At 38.2% G+C, this 21,917-nt stretch overlaps 1 protein-coding gene across 10 annotated transcripts in view; it reads right to left on the bottom strand.

The window, feature by feature from the left end:
- The window catches only part of mark3a (MAP/microtubule affinity-regulating kinase 3a), an 88,116-nt gene that overhangs the window by 59,674 nt on the left and 6,525 nt on the right, over nt 1–21,917 (bottom strand). For all 10 annotated transcript variants that reach the window (XM_068224928.2, XM_005156628.6, XM_021480523.3 and 7 more), the window contains 2 exon segments: nt 19,064–19,255; nt 6,419–6,472 (listed from right to left, as the gene is read on the bottom strand). In XM_068224928.2, the coding sequence (XP_068081029.1) occupies nt 6,419–6,472; nt 19,064–19,255 (246 nt within the window).

Here is a 21,917-nt window from a genome sequence, read left to right as displayed (position 1 = left end):
TCAGAGAATTTTCACTTTTCACATTTTAGTACAGTCAGGATACCCTAATAAACAACAACTATTAAATAAATACCTCCAATATAGACTAGTCAGAAAAAACTATTATTTTTAGTGCAGACATCTTAACTAAGTAAACTAAAATTAAATAAATAACTGCAGTGTAGACTAGTAAGAGATAAAAAGGCTTGTCCTCTCTAAGGACATTTGGAAAATTTAATTAAGTTTTAAGTTCTTTTTCAAAAACACCATAATGTCCATATTCTCAGGTGAGAAGCTTGATCTCTGTCCAGACCAAGACATAGTGATGCTCATTTTTGATTAAGTTTTCATTTAGATAGATAGGTTTCTGTTTAAATTAATGATAAAATATACTTATACTGTGTTTGTAAAGTGTTTTTACATGACATATTCATCTGTAAAATACATTGCTGTTTTGTCCGAAACTAATGTTACGGTTGGAGTCATAAAGGTTGTATTTTTGCCTCCTGTTAGTGATCCGTAAATGGCGGTTATATGGCGCAGAGGACAAACCACAGATCGGGTAATAAAACAATACATTATAATTAGCTAATTGCAGGTCGGTTGCGGGTGTATAGCGGGGCATGGCAGTGGATCAGCGAAAAAGCAGAGAGTGGGCTTTGCAGAATGGGAAGATAAGAGACGCCATAATGGAGGAAGAGCAAGAGTAGCCTACTGTTAAAAGTTTCAGTTAGAGGAAAATCTGCCATCATCCTGGGAGAAACAAGATCGCTCATTTCCACGACTTCAGCGCCTTGCGAGGAGAATCATTCCTACAACACGCGGTGCAAGCGAACTTTCATTCACTGCAGCCTGCAGCTGACCTCGTTTCGGAGGCGAGGTGAGGCGAGGCGAAGATGGGGTGGCCGCGCGGGGAGAGCAGGCCTTTTCCTTTGATCTCGTTTTTCGTGTATTTTGCCGATTATGATTTTCGCTGTTTTTGCTTAACTTTCGCTTGGGGAAAATTATTTTGCATTACTTTCAACCACTTTGACAAATTTTGTGAGTTTTGTTCATATTTATTTAGATTGATTTGTATGTTATTTTTTGGCTCGGCTCTTTCCCGACAATATCTCTATATGAGCTATATCTCCTCAAATTCACTCTTTTCTCAGAGTAAAGTGGATAGGGAAGATGTCGTACGACTTCCATTTTGCAAACACGTAGATAATGTATTGTTAAAGACATCAGGTAAGAGATGAACGTCATCTTTATATTTATTTTATACGGAAGAATGCGGCGCACTGCGCTGAAAGACTTTTTTCTTTTCATCAGTTTTTAGTGAGGTAAGAGGGGTTATTCATAAATTAGAATTGTTTTGTTATATTTCTTTCTTTTGTTTGGCTTCACTATGGTCCCCTTACTAGAGTTTAACAAATTTTTGTTTGATACTTTGTTTGAATTTGCTACTTTATTATATTATTTTTTATTAGTGTAAATGTTGTATTGTAAATTTCCTTAATGCAGCCTGTAGAGCAAGCTTCAAGTGTTCATTGAGATGTGATTGAGATATTTTGTCTGTCATATCTTTCGTCTATCTTTTTGGGGTTTTATCTCGTAAGGCACGGCTTTCGAAAATGATGACATGAGACTCTGCTGGGTAGTTGTCCTAGTTTACCAGCACTTGTTTAGGTCTGTAATTTCTTAGCATCTTCATAAGGGTGGTGTTGTTTTAAAGAGCCCATATTATGGGTTTTTAAAAATGCCCCTCCATGTAGTTTGTAACACAGCTCTAAGTGAAGTCTCCAGCTAAGGCTTAAATCTGTAAGTGTACAGTGTTTAAAACTGGTGATTCATCTATAAGAGTCGACTCATAGTGCTTTAAACGAGTTGCCTTGATACCAAGTCATTAGGTGTTTCGCCATGACGTACTAACGAAACCAAGTTATTCACATGCACGCGCAAACCCGGGAGATTTGAAACCTGCGGCCCCGCCCTCTAACACAGAAACACAGACACACACACCCACAAACACACACACACACACACACACACACACAAACATGCCAGTTGATTGAAGTCACACTGCAGATGGATTTAATTGAGTCTCTACCCAAAGATGAAACCTCAGAAGTTGGAAACTTCTGGAAACTACATGCTACTAAGAATACTTCATCGGCGTTTGTTAAAGGAAGGATCAGTAAAGAGTAACTTGTCAGGATGGGTTTCTTCCTCCATTTCTCAAGTGTAAGTACGTGCGATTAAAGTTGTTGCCTCGTTTACTCTAGCTTGCAAATGTATTTAGTTGTGATTTGTTACTTGTAACCGCGTGTACTGCTTAAGGTTATATTCTCATATCGCGTGCAAAGCCACGTTAAAAACGTGACGCGTGCTGCTTTGTTTACGGAGCTCCATGGAGGACGGTAGTGCGTGTGTGTGTGCGCGCACGCTGTCGTCTGGAGGTGCATGTGTTTGTGTGTGTATGCGCGCGCGTTGACGTCTGGCGGAGGGTAAAGTGTGTGTGTGTGTGTGTGCGCTCGCGCAAGGACGAGCGCAATATGTGTGTGTGTCTGTGAAAAGAGCAGAGTGAGACAAGCTAGAAGATCTCCTCAACTGTTTTTGGAGTTTTTGCTCAATAAAATAGTTAGTCGTCGGTATTTTCAAGTCCATCGTCTGCATTTACATTGACCCACTGGCAGCTAAAATCCACGCCTTACACTATCGAGCGTGTATGAACTGTGATTACTTTTATTTTGCTGATTAGCTGTTGGGCATTTTACTCTCTCACTAAAGGCAGTCGACCAATCGCAACAGACTGTCATCGGTCCAATCAGCGCAGATTAGCTTCGCGCTATCACTGGACGATTCATACGGGAGTCGCTGGGATAATTAGGTAAAAATAAATGCAGATTATAAGACCATGAAAGTGTTTTTTGACCTTGCATGCATATTAGACTGTTGTTTGAGACCCTTACAACCAAGATATGACCCTATTTCATGTATAATATGGGCTCTTTAAATGATGAAACAGGCTTGTGGTGTTGCCTGCTTTTGATGACACTAGTCGTCTGCGCAGTTTGCAGTGCACGTTGCTGTTTTGTGTCAGTTAGCAAAAAACTAAGTAGCTCAAGACTGAGGTCTAGTGACGTTTCTTGTCAACAATGTCTGTGACTCTGACCTTTTTTACCCTTTTTTTTTCTTACTCCTTCAAGTACAACTAACACTGTATGGCTGTAAACTTGTATGGCATGCGGCATCCGGAAGGGCAGGCTGCAAAATGCTTGCGCAATGTTATGCATATAGTGCATAAATATTATCGAGCAATTATCGAACTGTTATTTTCGTTTTATCAGAAAAAATTTTAGCGTGATAATTATCGATATCGAATTATCGCCCAGCCCTAGTGCATGGTAAAAAAAAAAAGATAAGTTAGACAAATAATTATTAAAATGATTATGTATGTGTTAACGCAGATGGCAACAACAGTTAATCTAAATAGCTACTTACTTAATATAGAGCTTGAATTTACATTAGACGCGATAACCGTGAAATCATGATTATTCTTCAGACTTTCGTTCAACCAAAATCTATAATTGTTGAATCCCTAATTGTTAAGCAGTTCAAAACATAACATATAAATGTGTCTGAATGTAGAAGAAGCCTACTTTAGTAATGCACTGCTTTTGTTGTGCTCTGAAATACAACATTTGAATATGTCTGTACAAAAAAATAAAAGTCTATTGTACAATGCACTGATGTTATGTAGCATCAAAATACAATATATTAAAATTTTAATGCAGAAAAAAATCTACTTGGGTGTCTTAAAGAGCAAAAATACAGCATATGGGCTCTTACTGTATATGCAGTTGTGTCATCACTCATATAGCAAGTCATATTTCTCCAGCCCTTCGTTTGGGATACTTTTCACGAACCAGCCCCCATGACAAACTAATAGAATAGCCCTGGCCTAGGCTATAGTCTAAATTTTATTACTTGCTCTTATGTCCTGAAACACAACGTTTTTTTTTTTTTTTTTTTTTTTTTATACTTAAGATAACCAAATAATAAGCAACATTCTTAAATTATTCTCTTAAATAAACGGGAATTACCTATTAAATGTCATATATCCTATGGAAATAGCAATATGGTTTAGGTCTCTCTGGAGCATTTGGGCTGAATGTTTGATGGGGCTATCAAAATGAAGATATTATATAATGCATTTTGTATAGAGTTATCCTCCGTTAGTTACAGAGGTCCCTCACACATCTTACATATACACACACACACACACACACACACACACACACACACACACACACACACACACACACACACACACACACATATATATATATATATATATATATATATACATACATATACACACATATACATATATATATATATATATATATATATATATATATATATATATATATATATATATATATATACACACACACATATATATATACATATATACATACATATACATGTATATATACACATATATATATATATACATATATATATATATATACATACATACATATATATATACATATATATATATATACATATATCTCCGCTTTATTGTGAGGCAGGAAAATCCCTGATATTAATACAAGCATAGTTACTATTTTGTATTAATTTATGCATTTGCGTGTAGATATTTTCTTTAATTTTATTTGACAGTGACTGTTTTTTTTTTTTTTTTTTACCTTTAACCCATGAAATGGGACCTAAACTTAAGTGTTACCACTGTTTTTTATGACATCAATAAGTAAAGTGCAAGTTATCCGTGCTATAATAATTGCATCAGTACCAAGGACAGCCTGTAATGATCCCATATTCCCCCACACTTTCTATATTCATTCACTCATTTATTCTCTTTTCAGCTTAATGCTTTTATTAAATTGGGGTTGCCACAGCGCAATAAACCGCCAACTTATTCAACATATTTTTACACAGCGCATACCCTTCCACCTGTAATCCATCTCTGCACAATCATTTACACATACACTACGGACGATTTAGCTTACCCAATTCCCCTATAGCGCATGTCTTTGGACTGTGGGGGAAACAGGAGCACCCAGAGGAAACGCACGTAAACACAGGGAGAGCATGCAAACTCTACAGAGAAACACCAACTGACCCAGACGGGGCTCGAACCAGAGAACTTCTTGCTGTGAGGCGATTAAGGGTGTCACAATCCTCCAAATCCTCGATTCGATTACATTTTTGATTCTAAAGTCAAGATTCGATTTAATTTTTGATTATGAATAATTAATTAATTAATAACGAATAAATTATTTGTAGCCTACCGTTTAAACTACCTGACTTGAATGGTCTTTGTTTGACCCATAAACAAATCATACAGTAAATGAATAAAGGTCAGTTACACACATAATTACCACCTGTCAATCACTTTTTTCTGCAGGATCTGTGTCGTTATAATGGCGTCGGTAAAAAAGATGCACAACCAACAGGAACCAGCCAACAGTATCTGAGGTGTTCGCTAAAATGACTAAGTACTTGTACTTGTGTGAAAGTAAAAGATGGAAGCAGTCTACTGATTTGCAACGGGTGCGGGGGCGGAGGATCGCGATGCGCCCATCATCTATCATCCCAACCGTAATACGTACATAGCAGAGCTTGCAAACTGCGTTGTTTTTTTTTTTTTTTTTGTCGACAACACGAACGTTGTCAACATAACTAACTGGAAATCCAAAATACTTCCACACCTTCATTGAAAGAAGAGAGGATTTAAGCTCTGTCAACGGGTCTCCTGCGTCTGCAGTTTAACAAGCACTTCATCAAGCATGTTTTTTTCCCGCTTGGCAAGCCAAGCTAACGTGACATGGGGGCGTGGCAGCATCGACGATTCTATTTTTTGATTCGATAATCGAAGACACCGTGACACCCTTAAAGGCGATTGTGCTACCCACTGCACCACCGTGCTGCCCACTTTGTATATATACAGTTTTCAGTAAAGAGTGGCTTGAGTGGCGCTGTTGCCTGCAGTTGGTGGGCAGGTTTTTGCTGCACATCTAGTGTATTTCAGTATTTGTGCTTGAGGTGTAAAGTTCATTACTTTTTCAATAGACTGATGGGTGACTGAGAAAACCAGCTGAAAGAAAGGATTTTCCTTTTGCATGACACAAGCCTCTGAGAAGTGCTCTGGGTAGCACAAAAGATCAGCACTGAAGTCTGTGTTCTGTTTAAAACTGAAGTTGACTGCCAACATTGCCTATGAATCATTGTGGAACTGCACCACCAATAAATCAACCAAGCCATGAACAACATAATATACACCGTAATGAAAAAAACAGAATGTGAACTTTCTGTGGAAAAAAAATATATAAAGCTAGCAGCACCAAAGAATCACCAACCTTAAAAAAATCTGTTTTACATTAAATACTCATAAGATGCACATTTTAATAATAAATGTGAAGCTCACCTTTTGAAGGCTTGTTGGATTCAGTTGCGTTTTATCAATCATTTTTATTGCCACCTGAGAAAGGGAAAAAAAATGTTTTAGTATATGTTTACTTAAATTGAGCAAAAGGGTTACTAACAAGGGTGTCACGATTCTCCAAATGCTCGATTCGATTACATTTTCGATTCTTAAGTCACGATTCAATTCGATTTTCGATTATGAATAATTAATTAATTAATGAAAAATTTATTATTTGTAGCCTACTGTTTAAACTACCTGACCTGTATGGTCTTTGTTTTACCCATAAACAAATCTTACAGTAAATGAATAAAGGCAAGTTACACACATAATTACCACCTGTCAATCACTTTTTTCTTGTGAATAGGCAGTGATCTGTGTCATTATTATGGCGTCGGTAAAAAAAGTTGCACAACCAACAGGAACCAGCCAACAGTATCTGAGGGGTTTGCTAAAATGACTAAGTACTAGTGGGAAAGTAAAAGATTGAAGCAGTCTTAACTAGGTTAATTAGGTTAACCAGGCAGGCTAGGGTAATTAGGCAAGTCATTGTATAACAATGGTTTGTTCTGGAGACAGTCTGAAAAACAATTAGCTTAAGGGGTAATAAATTTGACCTTAAAATGGTTCATAAAAAATTAAGAACTGCTTTTATTCTAGCCAAAATAAAACAAATAATAATAGAGAAAAAAATATTATCAGACAAACTATCAACATTTGCTTGCTCTGTTAAACATAATTTAGGATATATTTTAAAGAGAAAAAAAACAACAAAGGGGGGCTAATAGTTCTGACTTTCACTGTATATATATTTACAGTAATTTTTTAATGTTTTTAAGAAAACTTATTCAGTTCATCAAGGCTACATTTATTAAATGTAAAAAAAGTTAAATTGTTAAATATTTATCAAAATTTTAAATAACTGCTTTGTTATTGTATGTAGCTTCAAATAAAATTATTACTCCAGACATTATTGCTTTTATTAATTACTATTACCATTAATAAATATAATAATAATTAATATTAGTGATTTCTGAAGGATCATGTGACTGGAGTAATGAAGCTGAAATTTCATCTTTAAAATTACTGGAATAAATAAATAAATTAAATGATAAACTACTTTTGAACAGTTATAGTGCAACATTTCATAATTTGTATTTATGATGAAATAATTGCAGCCTTGGTGAGCAGAAGAAGCTTAGTTTAACATATTTAATCATACTGACCCCAAACTTTTGACCAGTTGTGTATAGAATATTTTAGAAGCAAAAATGTGCACTTTAATTTTAACAACCCACAGACATCGTCACCGAATAATAAGCAGAGTTCAGACTTTCTCATATATACAGAGCCTCATTTCAATTGTCAGGTTTTGTAAAAATCGATCTATTGAATTAATCAATCTATTAAAGAAACGTTGGCTAGAATTCTGCATTATAGGCTTAAATTATAGAGAGACATAGCAGATGAACCGAGACTGCATCAGATCAATGTAAATCTTTCTTTCGAGCTGTCAGTGCGTAAATGAACAAAACAACAGGCCTAATACAACATATTATACGATTAAAATATGGAAAAATTAACAGATAGTAATTTAGGTCAATTTTCCTGACGGATAAACCGAGATCAGGCTGGATAAACAGCTCTCTGTAATATTTCAGCATGCTTTCACTTTCGCATTTACCGGTAAGAATGACATCTCGCCCTGCTCATTGTGGGGAGTCAACGGATCGTTCCAGAACCGAACAAGCCACAGACCATGTTATCCTTAAAAGATTGGTTGGTGCCTAAATGTCTGAGCTTTGATTTCATTTTCAAAGCAATCCACAGGCACCCAGCAAAAGGCAAATCCACAGGATACCTAGCCAGTCAACATCACAGTTGCGTGTTAATTAACTTTACACCCTAAAACAATAAGAGGCTCTACAATCAAAAACCCACCAAACCGGTTTTTGAGAAGTACCTTTTGGTTCGCTTGTCCTTTGGCGTCTGCAAGGAATACACATTCTCAGGCAGACACAGAAGCGATCAGAAACGCTTCCAAAGTTTAATGGACATTTAAGTAAAACAGTTTATTTGAGTAATGTATGTTTACTTTATGTTTCTGTAGGTTTTTGTGTGTACATGTTCCATGTGTTTAACAAAACTGTTATAGATAGTTCTTGAGTAATAGCCCTCAGTGACAAATGAAATCTACAGAATGTTTGTGAAATACTTTGTTTGGTATCGATTGAAAGCTAGGAACATTTTAAATGCATTGGTTTATATGAAGAAACCATACTATGAAAAGTGTTGACGTTATAAGACTTTATTTTAACCACTATGCTATCAAAGCAGCACCCACACCAGGTGTCAACCCGGCCTCCTAGAGGGCAGAATTGGGGTGTGACTCCACCCCGCACCTTATCTGATTGGACAAGCATTGTGTAGACCCAGCCTCTACCAAAGCCTATAAAACTTTGAACAAAGAAATTTCATCGTCGTCTTTTGCCGGTCATCTTTGCCAGTCGTCACCGCCGTCGCTGCCCGGACGTCGCTCTTCTCGTGCTGTGGCCGTTACATCGCCTCGCCGGAAGCCTCGTTACATCACGGAGCAGACCGCGACCTTCACTTGCTGCCGGCTCGACCCCCGATCTGCTTGTGCAACCGCTTCAACAACAAGCCATCGGGTCAACACATCCAAACTCTGAAACTCATCCTAACTACAGGAACCCAGGAAGGACTTCGAACGCCGCCTTGTCCAACATCCGTATCCCTAGCAACCGACTAAGGAAACCCCTCTTCACCGACAAGGGAATTCCATCACGTCACTGAAGTTGCTACGCTGACCAATCAGCTTCGCCGGGATTTCCCTTTGGACCAGTCAAGGAAACCAAATTACATCAGAACGCAAGTAGCACAAACAAGGTTTCTATCCATTGCTGACTCTGGTGTGAATTATGTTTAAGTAGTAAAGAATAGCGAAATTCTCTGCTTTTATGGTTTCTCTCAGGTTGCAATGCTAAGAACTTAGCAAAGGCTAGAAGTTAAATCCACTCAGTCAAAACTCTCCTCAAACTGCTTGTGCGTGTGTGTATGTATGTGCATTTGTTTGTTTTACGTAGATTAGTACTTTGTGTTATAGAGTAGCAATAAACTTTTGTTTCGTTTTAAGATCCGTGTTGGTGTGTTGTGTGCTTTATAAGTTAATGCCTCAGCTTCAGATACTGCTACCTTGCTTATTAAATAATTAGATACTGTTTTTATATTGTTATTGTTGGCCACGTAATAATATAATACAGGATTGCTTTACACTAAACGTTCTATTTGCCGGACAAATACTTAAGTTAAGTGTAAGCTTTAAATAATTCTATGTGAATCATGTTCGAATCTTTGATTCGAATCCCCAAAGTTTAAACATGATTTAAACCAAAGAGCTGATTCTTACATAGTGGTGGAGAATGCGGGCAAGCAGATCTAACTTTTAAAGCACAAAACCCAGAAATCACGTTGTTAATCTTTTCTATTTTTGTCCGGAAAGAATAGATTAGAGGGAACAAAAGATTTGCTACTGCACAATTTCATTGTGGTACCATTTGTTTTATTGCTTGACTACATTTAGTGTTGTTAAGAAAGTAAAACTTCATTTGAATTGTCCGCCGAGACAAACTGTAAGCCGCTCTAAAGCGCATGTAGAGAAAGACAAAGCGTATTCCTTTGTGCTTATCTCATAACGTTATATAAGGCCTTCACAGTATGATTTCGTACGCCGCGATTCCCGGATGGAAACTCAGCTGTGTTTTCTCCTGGTAACTGATTTAGCATAGCTAACTAAATTCTTGTTGCCCTGTAATTTGCTAATACTTAGCAAATTATTTAAAACGCGGAGCTCAGAGAGAGCTGACTAGCGTAGTTTATAGGAGAAGTTTTAAAATTGATCAATTAAAATTGTGGTTTGAATCCACGGTTGTGTTTGCAGTCTAAACAGACTTAACACAGAGTGCTGAGATCCCCCATATCTCTGTCACGATTTGTATTAATCTCAGAAATCCTGTTGATTAATTTTATCTCACTTTCATAAGTTGAGAATCGTTCAGTACTGTTAAGATATAAAATCTAACTAGTGCTTTTTGTTTGAACAGTGTGAGATGCGCCGCCATCTCAAGTGATACTGTGAAATTTGCTATTATTCCACTTTGTGGTCGTTGCCATAGCAGCAACCTTGGTCCGGAAGTACAGAGAGACTTGCCGGAATTACATTCAAGCGCGCATGTGCAGTCCGCCAGCGCCAGCTTGGATTGTAAACAAAGAGCATAGCGTGAAGCTAAGCTAAACTAACGCTAACGCGTTTGCATTGAAGTCTATGCATTTCCAGTAGCAACGAAGGCTAATAGATAGCACGTAGCATTTAGTGGTCTTAAATGCATTGTATGGCTGATGTTTGAAATAACTCTTGCATCTCAGTTATTTCTCTTTACTCACCTTGGAAAAGTTAACAAACGCAAAGTAAATCAAAGTGTGCACAATCTAACTGCTGAGTTTAATCACTACTGTTTTATTTTATTTTTGTTTTTCCTGCTGTACCTGGCCTGTTGAATTTAATCAGTTTGAACTCACATAAGCTGTTGGTTTTATTAGTGATGAATTATAGTTTTGTTTTCATGACTATAAATTAATGCTCTCTGACCTGTACAAGTATAAATACTTTTTCCATTCATCAACATCTAGGAACACCCATTTCCTATAATTGTTGATTTATACGGATAAGACTCACTGATTAAATAAATTATAATTGTTTAATTTAATGATAAACTGCATTAAATGTTACTCTAACCAACTTCATTGTTTTGAAATTTTAATTTCATTAATGGTTCATTTATGCATGGCTCTATCATTTTAATAACAATTATTAATAAAATTTAGTCATAAGTGTTCTTATCAATTTTAAAGATAACTTATAAAAGTTATTACAACGTTTCAGATTTAAAGTTAAGTTCAATTCAAAATTGAATTTAGTCTATTAAATTTAGTTTATTTTAAGCCTGCTAACAGACAGTGCTCCCCCTGCTGCTTCATTGATGCAATTGGACAGTGCAGCCCAGTGAGCTGTAATGGTACCAACCTAAGCCATCATTGAGCCTAGTCGTAGAGCAGTAGCCCTCCAATTAGCCAACTTCAAAAGGAAAATTCTGATTTTTCTAATACGTAGACTAAGTGGTTACTATATAACACAATAAAACCAACACTTCTTGTAGTGTCAACTCGACAGCGCCACCGCTTTGACATCCTTAAATACACCTAATGCTAAGAGAAAACTAACTCCTTTGTTCTCTCTTTCTACTAGTTATCTTCTTTTAACTAGACTAATGATGCTGGTTTAAGGATTGTGCTTGTGAGAGTCAAAAAGCAGAGAATTTTAGAAACATTTAATAGATGTTTGGGACACTTGAACACTTTTAATTGTTAAAATTTTCTGATCTCACCCCTCCTTTCTCACTCATCAGGTCACCAAGAAGATAGGCGTCGTTAGATCCAATTCTAAACACCCATCCAGAAACAATTTATTTGGTGTACGGAGTCAATCCTATTCAGAAGCCAATACTGTTATTGTTGTCCTACTTTCTGTCACTTCAGAAGAAAGTTAATAGCAACTTCAGTCCTGGTATTTAGAAATCTTATTTTTATATTTAACAAAAGCTAAAGGAACCCTCTCTCTAGGAAAGTGGAAACTACAGATTTTCACCCTACTCCTTAGTCTCCTTATCACTTTTGTTTTTCTTTGTTCTCTCACTGTGTCTGTGCTACTGACTCTTTCCACAGAGACTACCAGTTAGACACGCGTACCCACCAGAGGGCCACAGTTCCAGAGAACCACACATCACTCAACATTAGAACACACTTAACATTGCACATTAACATTTCTCCTTGTCTGTTTGCTTTGTTCTACCTTGTTTTTTTTCTTTCTCCTCTCTATCTCTCTTCAAGGTCTGTGTCAGTTAAAATCCTAAGTCCTCCCCCGCCGCAAAACATGGCTCACTCCAAAGATCCTGTTGGCCACTGGAAGGACCTGGAAACATGGCTGAGCGTTGTAACAGGCAGTCTCCTCCCTAAAGCTGCCGAAACACTGCAGCCCCTGACGCAAAACCAATTGGATGAGAACATAGACAGCATCATGAAGCAAGACCCAAGTCAAAGCTTCAACCACAAGGAGCTGGCCAAAATCACTGGTACTTTGAGTCACACACTCATAGCCACCCTCAAATTGAGTGACAGACACGCCTCCCAACTCCAACACAAGCTGACACGCCTGCAAGCCCGCATCGAGCAGCTAGAGCTAGAGGCTCAGGAACGTCTGGAGCAACCAAGTGAGGTGGATGAAGGTACCACAGAGGAGATCGACAAACTACAAGAAGCTTTAACAGCCATCACAGAAGAAAGAGAACAAGCCAGAGCAGACCACGCTGACGTCGCTAACAAGCTAGATTACGCTGAACAGCTACTGAAGGAAGCGAAGGTGGACTTAAGAGACAAGAAGGCCAGAATCAAAGCCCTTGAAACTCACCTGAGCGAAGCAAGACATGAGATCGACAGACTAATGCAGGAAGTGGATGACATCAAAGAGGAGTCCGCCAGTGAACTCAGGCATGCCTATGCACTGCGCTATGAACCTCCAAAGACAAGATGTGCACCAGCCTCGCCCCTGCCAAGCAGGACAGGATCCCCTGTTCCTGAGCTCTCACCTATTGAAAGAGGTGAGAAACCATGCCGAAGATCTTCGCCAACACCTTCTGAAGAGCCTTACCTTACCCCACAGCGACGAGAGCCTGTGATAGCCAGTCACAGATCGTCATACAGTCTGGACCTTAAAGACCTTGACAAGCTGGCCAGAAACATTGCCAAGTTTACTCCAAGTGTGTCAGGTGGTTTGGAGGTCCACGCTTATTTGCAAGACATTGATTTCCACCTGGAAATGAGACCCAATGTCTCTGACAAAGAAAGACTGTATTTGCTTCGAGCCACATCCAGCCCTGAGGTGCGCAGCTTCCTGGACCGACAACCGGCTCGGGTAAAGAATGATTACCGCTTGCTCCAAGAAGCCCTCATCAGAGAGTTTGCAAACCCTGAATCAGATCAAGGACTGTTAGGTGCTCTGGAGACAAAACAAGCTCGCAATGAGTCCCCACATGCTTACTACAACCGACTCAGGCAAGCCTTTTTCGGAACTCGCAACGAACCGAATATGGAAGAAGACCTGAACTTTAAGATTCTCTTCCTGAGAAACCTCCATCCTGCAGTAAGCCAACATTTCGGAGTACTCGCATGCCCACGAACAATGAGCATCCAGCAATTGCGAGATTTGACACAGAAAGCCCACGACAAACAAAAGATGGTGTTAGAGAAAAACTCTAAAACTGCAAAAGTTCTTGACTTTAACACCCAGAATCCAGAACTGGCACTAGAGGGTGCCCAACGCTCAAACAGCGTGAGACCACCATCCCCAGCGTGGAATGCGTCTTCGTCCAATAGACAACGGAACTCCTACGATGACACAAGACCTAAACAAAGGAACAGTCACTGGCATGGACCGCATGGACAACAACGCTCGCCTGAACACCACCGGGAAAGAAACCAATGGGGGTCAAACAAAAGCTGGTCACCATCCAAGGGAAGACATCAAAACCCTGGATCATCAAGTCCAAGGAGTCAACGAAGGTACTCCAAAAACTTCCACCCTGACAACGCTCAGACTCAATCCCAGCAAGAGGAAAATGCCCCACAGGGATTTAACCCTCAAGAACTGGTGAAATTGATGATGAAAGAGTTTCTCAAATGCATAGAGGAGGACAGGAAACGGGAAAAGGAAAAAGCAGATTCAGCCTGACTAGTTGCCGAGCGGAGAAGCAACAACCACCTGAACCAACAAACACTTGCAGGTGAAAGCCCTCAGGCTCCCAAAAGTGCCGTTCTGGTCGTCTGCCACTCCTCCGACAAACCTCAGTTCAGTCCTGAAACCCTTCCTGACCCATGCCAAACTCCGCTACCTCCGTTACTGGATGAACATTTGACTGCTCCATCATCATTGAACAACAAATGGGGGAGGACCGCAACTTGACACAGATCAACTGTTCTACCCTCTACATACTAACATAACCTTTGACATTCTAGGGAACACCTAGTTAAACACAACACTAATACTTTCTCCTCTACAGCACTGCTAGAACAACCTCTAGTAAGACAGGAGCCACTCCACATATGCAACACTGTTATTGCTGGTTTTTAACCTACCTTGTTTTTTTGCATCCCTGTGCCTCTTGATTTCCTTCTTTCTCTCTCTCTCCCTAACTGATTTGCAGTTCCAGTCCCCTCTACAGGGAACTCCTGCAAATTCATGCATAGGGCCTAAAAGTAGGATTGACTCCTTCTCCCAAATTAGTGTCAATTGCTGCAGAATTATTGCTTATTTAAGTTGAAGCTAGCGCCACTCCATACTTGCAATGAAGTAAACTAGCTAAATAACTAAATTTGAATTATTTCAGGCAATGTTACACTACACCTTGTGTTCTTGACCCGAACAATTTAAGCTAAAACCTGCACCAGAACTCAGTCTATGGAATGGAAATGTGGTTTGTGTCTTGTGTGTCTGTTCTCTCTCTACCTATGCCTCTTGTTCCAGTGTCTGCCGATGTTCATGCCAGGAACATCACCATCCAAATGGGGGATGTGGGGAGTCAACGGATCGTTCCAGAACCGAACAAGCCACAGACCATGTTATCCTTAAAAGATTGGTTGGTGCCTAAATGTCTGAGCTTTGATTTCATTTTCAAAGCAATCCACAGGCACCCAGCAAAAGGCAAATCCACAGGATACCTAGCCAGTCAACATCACAGTTGCGTGTTAATTAACTTTACACCCTAAAACAATAAGAGGCTCTACAATCAAAAACCCACCAAACCGGTTTTTGAGAAGTACCTTTTGGTTCGCTTGTCCTTTGGCGTCTGCAAGGAATACACATTCTCAGGCAGACACAGAAGCGATCAGAAACGCTTCCAAAGTTTAATGGACATTTAAGTAAAACAGTTTATTTGAGTAATGTATGTTTACTTTATGTTTCTGTAGGTTTTTGTGTGTACATGTTCTATGTGTTTTACAAAACTGTTATAGATAGTTCTTGAGTAATAGCCCTCAGTGACAAATGAAATCTACAGAATGTTTGTGAAATACTTTGTTTGGTATCGATTGAAAGCTAGGAACATTTTAAATGCATTGGTTTATATGAAGAAACCATACTATGAAAAGTGTTGACGTTATAAGACTTTATTTTAACCACTATGCTATCAAAGCAGCACCCACACCAGGTGTCAACCCGGCCTCCTAGAGGGCAGAATTGGGGTGTGACTCCACCCCGCACCTTATCTGATTGGACAAGCATTGTGTAGACCCAGCCTCTACCAAAGCCTATAAAACTTTGAACAAAGAAATTTCATCGTCGTCTTTTGCCGGTCATCTTTGCCAGTCGTCACCGCCGTCGCTGCCCGGACGTCGCTCTTCTCGTGCTGTGGCCGTTACATCGCCTCGCCGGAAGCCTCGTTACATCACGGAGCAGACCGCGACCTTCACTTGCTGCCGGCTCGACCCCCGATCTGCTTGTGCAACCGCTTCAACAACAAGCCATCGGGTCAACACATCCAAACTCTGAAACTCATCCTAACTACAGGAACCCAGGAAGGACTTCGAACGCCGCCTTGTCCAACATCCGTATCCCTAGCAACCGACTAAGGAAACCCCTCTTCACCGACAAGGGAATTCCATCACGTCACTGAAGTTGCTACGCTGACCAATCAGCTTCGCCGGGATTTCCCTTTGGACCAGTCAAGGAAACCAAATTACATCAGAACGCAAGTAGCACAAACAAGGTTTCTATCCATTGCTGACTCTGGTGTGAATTATGTTTAAGTAGTAAAGAATAGCGAAATTCTCTGCTTTTATGGTTTCTCTCAGGTTGCAATGCTAAGAACTTAGCAAAGGCTAGAAGTTAAATCCACTCAGTCAAAACTCTCCTCAAACTGCTTGTGCGTGTGTGTATGTATGTGCATTTGTTTGTTTTACGTAGATTAGTACTTTGTGTTATAGAGTAGCAATAAACTTTTGTTTCGTTTTAAGATCCGTGTTGGTGTGTTGTGTGCTTTATAAGTTAATGCCTCAGCTTCAGATACTGCTACCTTGCTTATTAAATAATTAGATACTGTTTTTATATTGTTATTGTTGGCCACGTAATAATATAATACAGGATTGCTTTACACTAAACGTTCTATTTGCCGGACAAATACTTAAGTTAAGTGTAAGCTTTAAATAATTCTATGTGAATCATGTTCGAATCTTTGATTCGAATCCCCAAAGTTTAAACATGATTTAAACCAAAGAGCTGATTCTTACATCATCATTCTCTCTTCATATAGCCGTATATATGGCTGTTACACGATCACAATACACTGTGATATAGCCTGGGTCGTTAGTTCGTTGCATTGTTTTGTTTTCTCACTACAATCGATCCGCTCAGTAGGGCAGAGACCGTCTCATTCAGGCGATCTCGGACTGATTGATTTGGCGCGGATGCGAGCGCAACAGCTGGAAATATGCCAAACAAACCGCGCTAACGGGGGAAACGAGACAGATTCCGAAACAAACGTCTATGTGTGAAAGCACCGTAAGATTGTATTTGCACACAATTGACAGACAGTCGCAGCACGCAGCTCTGGCTCAATCTGTCAGGCAACAAGGCAGCACTGTACACTGACCCGAGCGTCTCGCACGCTGGCTCCGGGCTATCGGGCAGTCCTTATTGTCGAGCCCTGAAGGTTTAAGCTCTGTCGATGGGTCTCCGTCTCCTGCGTCTGCACAGTTTAACAAGCACTTCAACAAGCGTGTTTTTTCCCGCTTGGCAAGCCAAGCTGACGTGACATGGGGGCGTGGCCGCATCGACGATTCTATTTTTTGATTCGATAATCAAAATAGAGCATAAATTTCGATCGAAATCGTGACACCCTAAGTTACTAAAGTATTGTTCAATTATACACTTGCACATTATTAAAACTATTAAGACTATTAAGACTATTAAAAGCTTGGATTTTTAATGTAAAGTCTACAATGCTCATGAAGACTGAATATTTATTTATCAAAAACATTGTATTATATAAATATAGAAATAAACAACATTTAACATACATTTTATTTATTCTTGTAATATTACCAATTACCATTATTATAACATCCATTACTTCTGTTATGATTATCTCTTGACCCTTCAGAAATCATTTTAATTTGCCAATTTGGCACATTAGGAAAAAAAATCTGCTTCTTATAGATACTTCAAGCAAACATTTATTTTTTATAGAATTCTTTGCTAAATAATAAAAAAAAAATCATCATTAACTTGAAATATAAATATTTTTGTCTTTGACATGTCCACTTTTGAAGTAAGAATGTTAATGCTTTTTTTTTAATATTACTTCATTTAAAAAAGTCCTACACATAATCCAACATGAACAAAAATCATTTTATCATCCTTGTTTTAAATTTCAGCACATTTAACAGTTTTGTATTTAAAGAGTCATAAAACCATAATAGGACAAATATAAAAAAAATATAATTTTTTGCCTTGTTTAGAGCAAAAATTATATAAACTAAGGCTACATCACCAGTACACAGTGATCTCATAGGGTTTTAAGTGTTTCTGTGCATTAATTCATGGAAAAAATAGCTGATTCAATTAAATCACTGCACACTATTATGAATGAGATGTAACTTCATATTATGCATGATAAAGTTCCGTCTGACTCTTCCATGTTATTTAACGGTTAGTAACGTTAAAGTTAGTAATAAGTAAATTTCGTAAGCGTGGGCTTAAATGTACTTTGTCTATTCATATGGCTATGTAAAATATTATCATTAAAAGTACTCTTTCAATTTCAAAAGACAACTTAAAGTGAACAAAGCAGTTTATTATAATATTACTACAATACTGGTAAAATAAATATGTAAAACACAATCCATATTTTATACATGCAATGGAAAATTTGTGGCCAAATGGTCTTTGTATCATTTATCTAATTATTTTTAACAGTAACAGTAGAAAAGAATACGATTGCGAGACTTGGGAGCATCACTTTCTCCTGCATGCATGCTCATGTTTGTGTTGCAAAGATTCAAATAGCAGTGTTCCTGCACTTTAATAAACCACACTGAGATTCTCATGAAGAGAATGCTCCACCTCCACACAGCTCTCAGAATCACTCTCCATCTCCACAATATGTGCAGGTTTACATTGCCCGGGTGCAAATTAACTGTTTTTATGCACACAATGAAACTTGTTTTTTTATGTAAACCCTTCCTTTCTACAACACACAAAACTCCCACATCAACACATTTGGAGATCTCTTTTCCTAGGTTTTTTCGAATCAAAGATTTGCAGACTCGCTGGATTTCTTGAACCTTTAATATTTGTGATGTTTTCTGCTTAAGTACTTCAAAGTGCTGCACTTAAAAAATATAAATAAATAAAATCCAAAAGGAAACATAAGTGAACAAAAGCTAACTTGTTCACGTCTGGAAATCCCCCATAACCCACTATGTGTCAGGAAATGCACATCACACACATTCTGGACTTCTTACCTCGCTTCCTGTGAGGATATGACGAGCCAGTTTGACCTTGGCAAAGTTGCCCTTTCCAATGGTTTTTAGAAGCCGGTAATTCCCAATAACAGGGTGCACATCATCCAATCCTGAACCAGAATTCCTGTTTCGGCCACTCGACCTCACAGATCTAGAGGTCACCTCACTGCGCCCATGGCCATTTGTTGTATGCTGTAAGAATTAAAATATAAAATATTTTATTAAAAATAAAAAGTACATGGAAATTACAAAAAATAAAATTATATATATATATATATATATATATATATATATATAAAAATATCTTCTGATTTTAGTTTTTGGAATTGTGTCCATTGGAAAGAAGTTCTTTCAGAAGAAGAACAGTTTTTTGAAGTTTTATTTGTTTTTATTCTGTCTATTCAGTGTCCTTCAACAAGAACGGTGGTGGTGGGGTTCATAATATTCACAATGGTATTTTATTAGTTGTTGGTTTAACCATGGATGAGATAATGGCTTCTAGGTTATTTTCTTTTCAATGACATTTCTTGTCACATGTTCAAAAACAACAACCAATATTGCATGTCTATAATTTATATAATGGGTATAATTAAACAATACTTTCACTATAACGTAAATTAGAAGTCTAATAGAAAAAATATATATCTTTGCGCCATTTTGAATTTTACTCGAATACAAATACAAATACTTTTCCCCCCTCAACAAATACAAATACAATTTGTACCAAATACAGATACAAATACCGGCTGCTCCGCACATCCCTAATTTATATATAAATATATATATATATTTATATATATATATATATATATATATATATATATATATATATATATATATATATATATATATATATATATATATATATATATTGTAAATACATATACATTGTAAAACACTTTTATACATAGATAATAAACACAACTTATTTCAATTATAATTACGGTTTTGCTCATTTCATATTAGATGTTGCCTTCCTGGAGTACACAACATTTCAGTCCAGTCATATCAAGTTTAGAAATTCTGGCAACAAACACAAAAATCCTAATCAGGGAGAGGAGATGTTATTCACTCCACCTACGACATGCCAAAGAGCTCCATTAGCACAGATGCATCTCTCAACATCAAGACAACATACTAGTCTGCCATTGTCACAAATATAACTCAAGACAAGTTTTTTCCATTAGGTTAATAATTTAAGGGTGCTTTCACACCTGTGAATCGATTCAGTTGTTCCGAAACAGAGATTACAATTGTTACATTGTTGCTCTTGGAGCGGTTTGCTTTTACATTGCAAAGTTTCTAATCGGACCAAAAGAGCTAAAACAAGTCACGTGCGAGTAAACTGTCCTCACATTGGGAGTGTCAGGGTTTATTTTGCAGCGTCCCGCTAAGCTGTCAGGAGAGGTGGTGGTTTGATGGTGATTGACAGGGTGTGCGAGCGCGATGTGTCTGAGGAGAGATGCGGTAGGGAGGGGTGAGAAGGGTGCGCGACGTAGCCTATTTGAGGACCGGGAGGTAGAGGCGAGATTACTGGGAGATCATCACTCGTTTGCGGGCATCCGGAGACTCGTGAAATTTCCCGCCAATAATGATAATTCTCTCTTCATATAGCCGTATGCCTATATCCATAAAACACTGTGATATAACCGCGCTCGGATCGGATCGCTTTCTCACTGTAATCGAACCGCTCCAGGGTTCGTTTCAATCGAGCCGAGACCACCTCATTTAAGCGATCTTGGAGCGATTACTTTGGCGCGGAACAGAGCGCGATTGCCCTGTTCACATATGCCAAACGAACCGCGTTAACTGGGCAATCGAGACACGTTCCGAAACAAAAGTGTAGGTGTGAAAGCACCCTAAGATCCTTTCCAACTTGTGAGACCATTTTTGAAACATACACCAGGCTACAAACAACATAGAAACTAAACAAGCCATTCTATTCAGGCTTGTCCAGGGCAGCAGGATGATCTTTAGTTGGTGAGTCGCATGGAGTACAAACCATAGACTGTAAAAGACATGGACGTAGTATCTGTGACATCACCTATAGGGTTTCTGAAGAGTGCAAATGAAGTTACAGGTAGGCAAGGCCCATTGTCGCCACCAACAATCGCACCGACCGAGGGTGACCATATAATACATTAATACAGTGTTTGTTTTAGTCTTTTAAAAACACTGTTGTTATACGTTGAGCCACTAAGCATTGTTCTTATGACGTTTTTCTACAGGAGGAAAACGCAAATTACTTCCAAATACTTCAAATATAGTCTGTGTTAGTAAATGAAAGGCTATTCATGAAATCCAGGCATAAAACTGTATGACAACATTTTAGATGACTTTTTTTTATATAGCCTACAGCTAATCAATCTGTCAGATTCTGGAGTGCATTACAGGTCTAAAAAAATATTTAAATGATTTTTATATGAATATTTAAACGAATTTATCTTAAATAAAACAAATACATTTATAGATATGGTATATACGCATATAATTTCACTCACCAAGAAAATGGAGGCAACTTGAATAGTTTGTGAGCACACTTAAGTACACAGCAAGCCATATTATTGGATAATTGAAGGAAATTATTTCTAAAGGCTAATGACTGAGTTAAGCCACACAAAACAAAACGAAAATACGATATATTTTTTCTTGATTTAGCAGCTAATCAGTCAAATTGACATGATGGCAGCCAGCGAAACCTAGCTGTCACTCAAGTGGCCATGCCCTTAATTATTAAGACTTAATATAACTTTAAATAAACAAAATGGATGAGTTATAAAAAACATTCACCCCCTCACAGTTTTCATGAAGGGTAATATTAAATATATACACCAAAACCATCTTTTGTAGGCTG

The sequence above is a fragment of the Danio rerio genome, chromosome 13 (assembly GCF_049306965.1).
Source record: "Danio rerio strain Tuebingen ecotype United States chromosome 13, GRCz12tu, whole genome shotgun sequence".
NCBI classification, from domain to species: domain Eukaryota; kingdom Metazoa; phylum Chordata; class Actinopteri; order Cypriniformes; family Danionidae; genus Danio; species Danio rerio.
The sequence above is the reverse complement of the archived record's forward strand: the minus strand, read 5'-3'. Positions and strand labels throughout refer to the sequence as shown.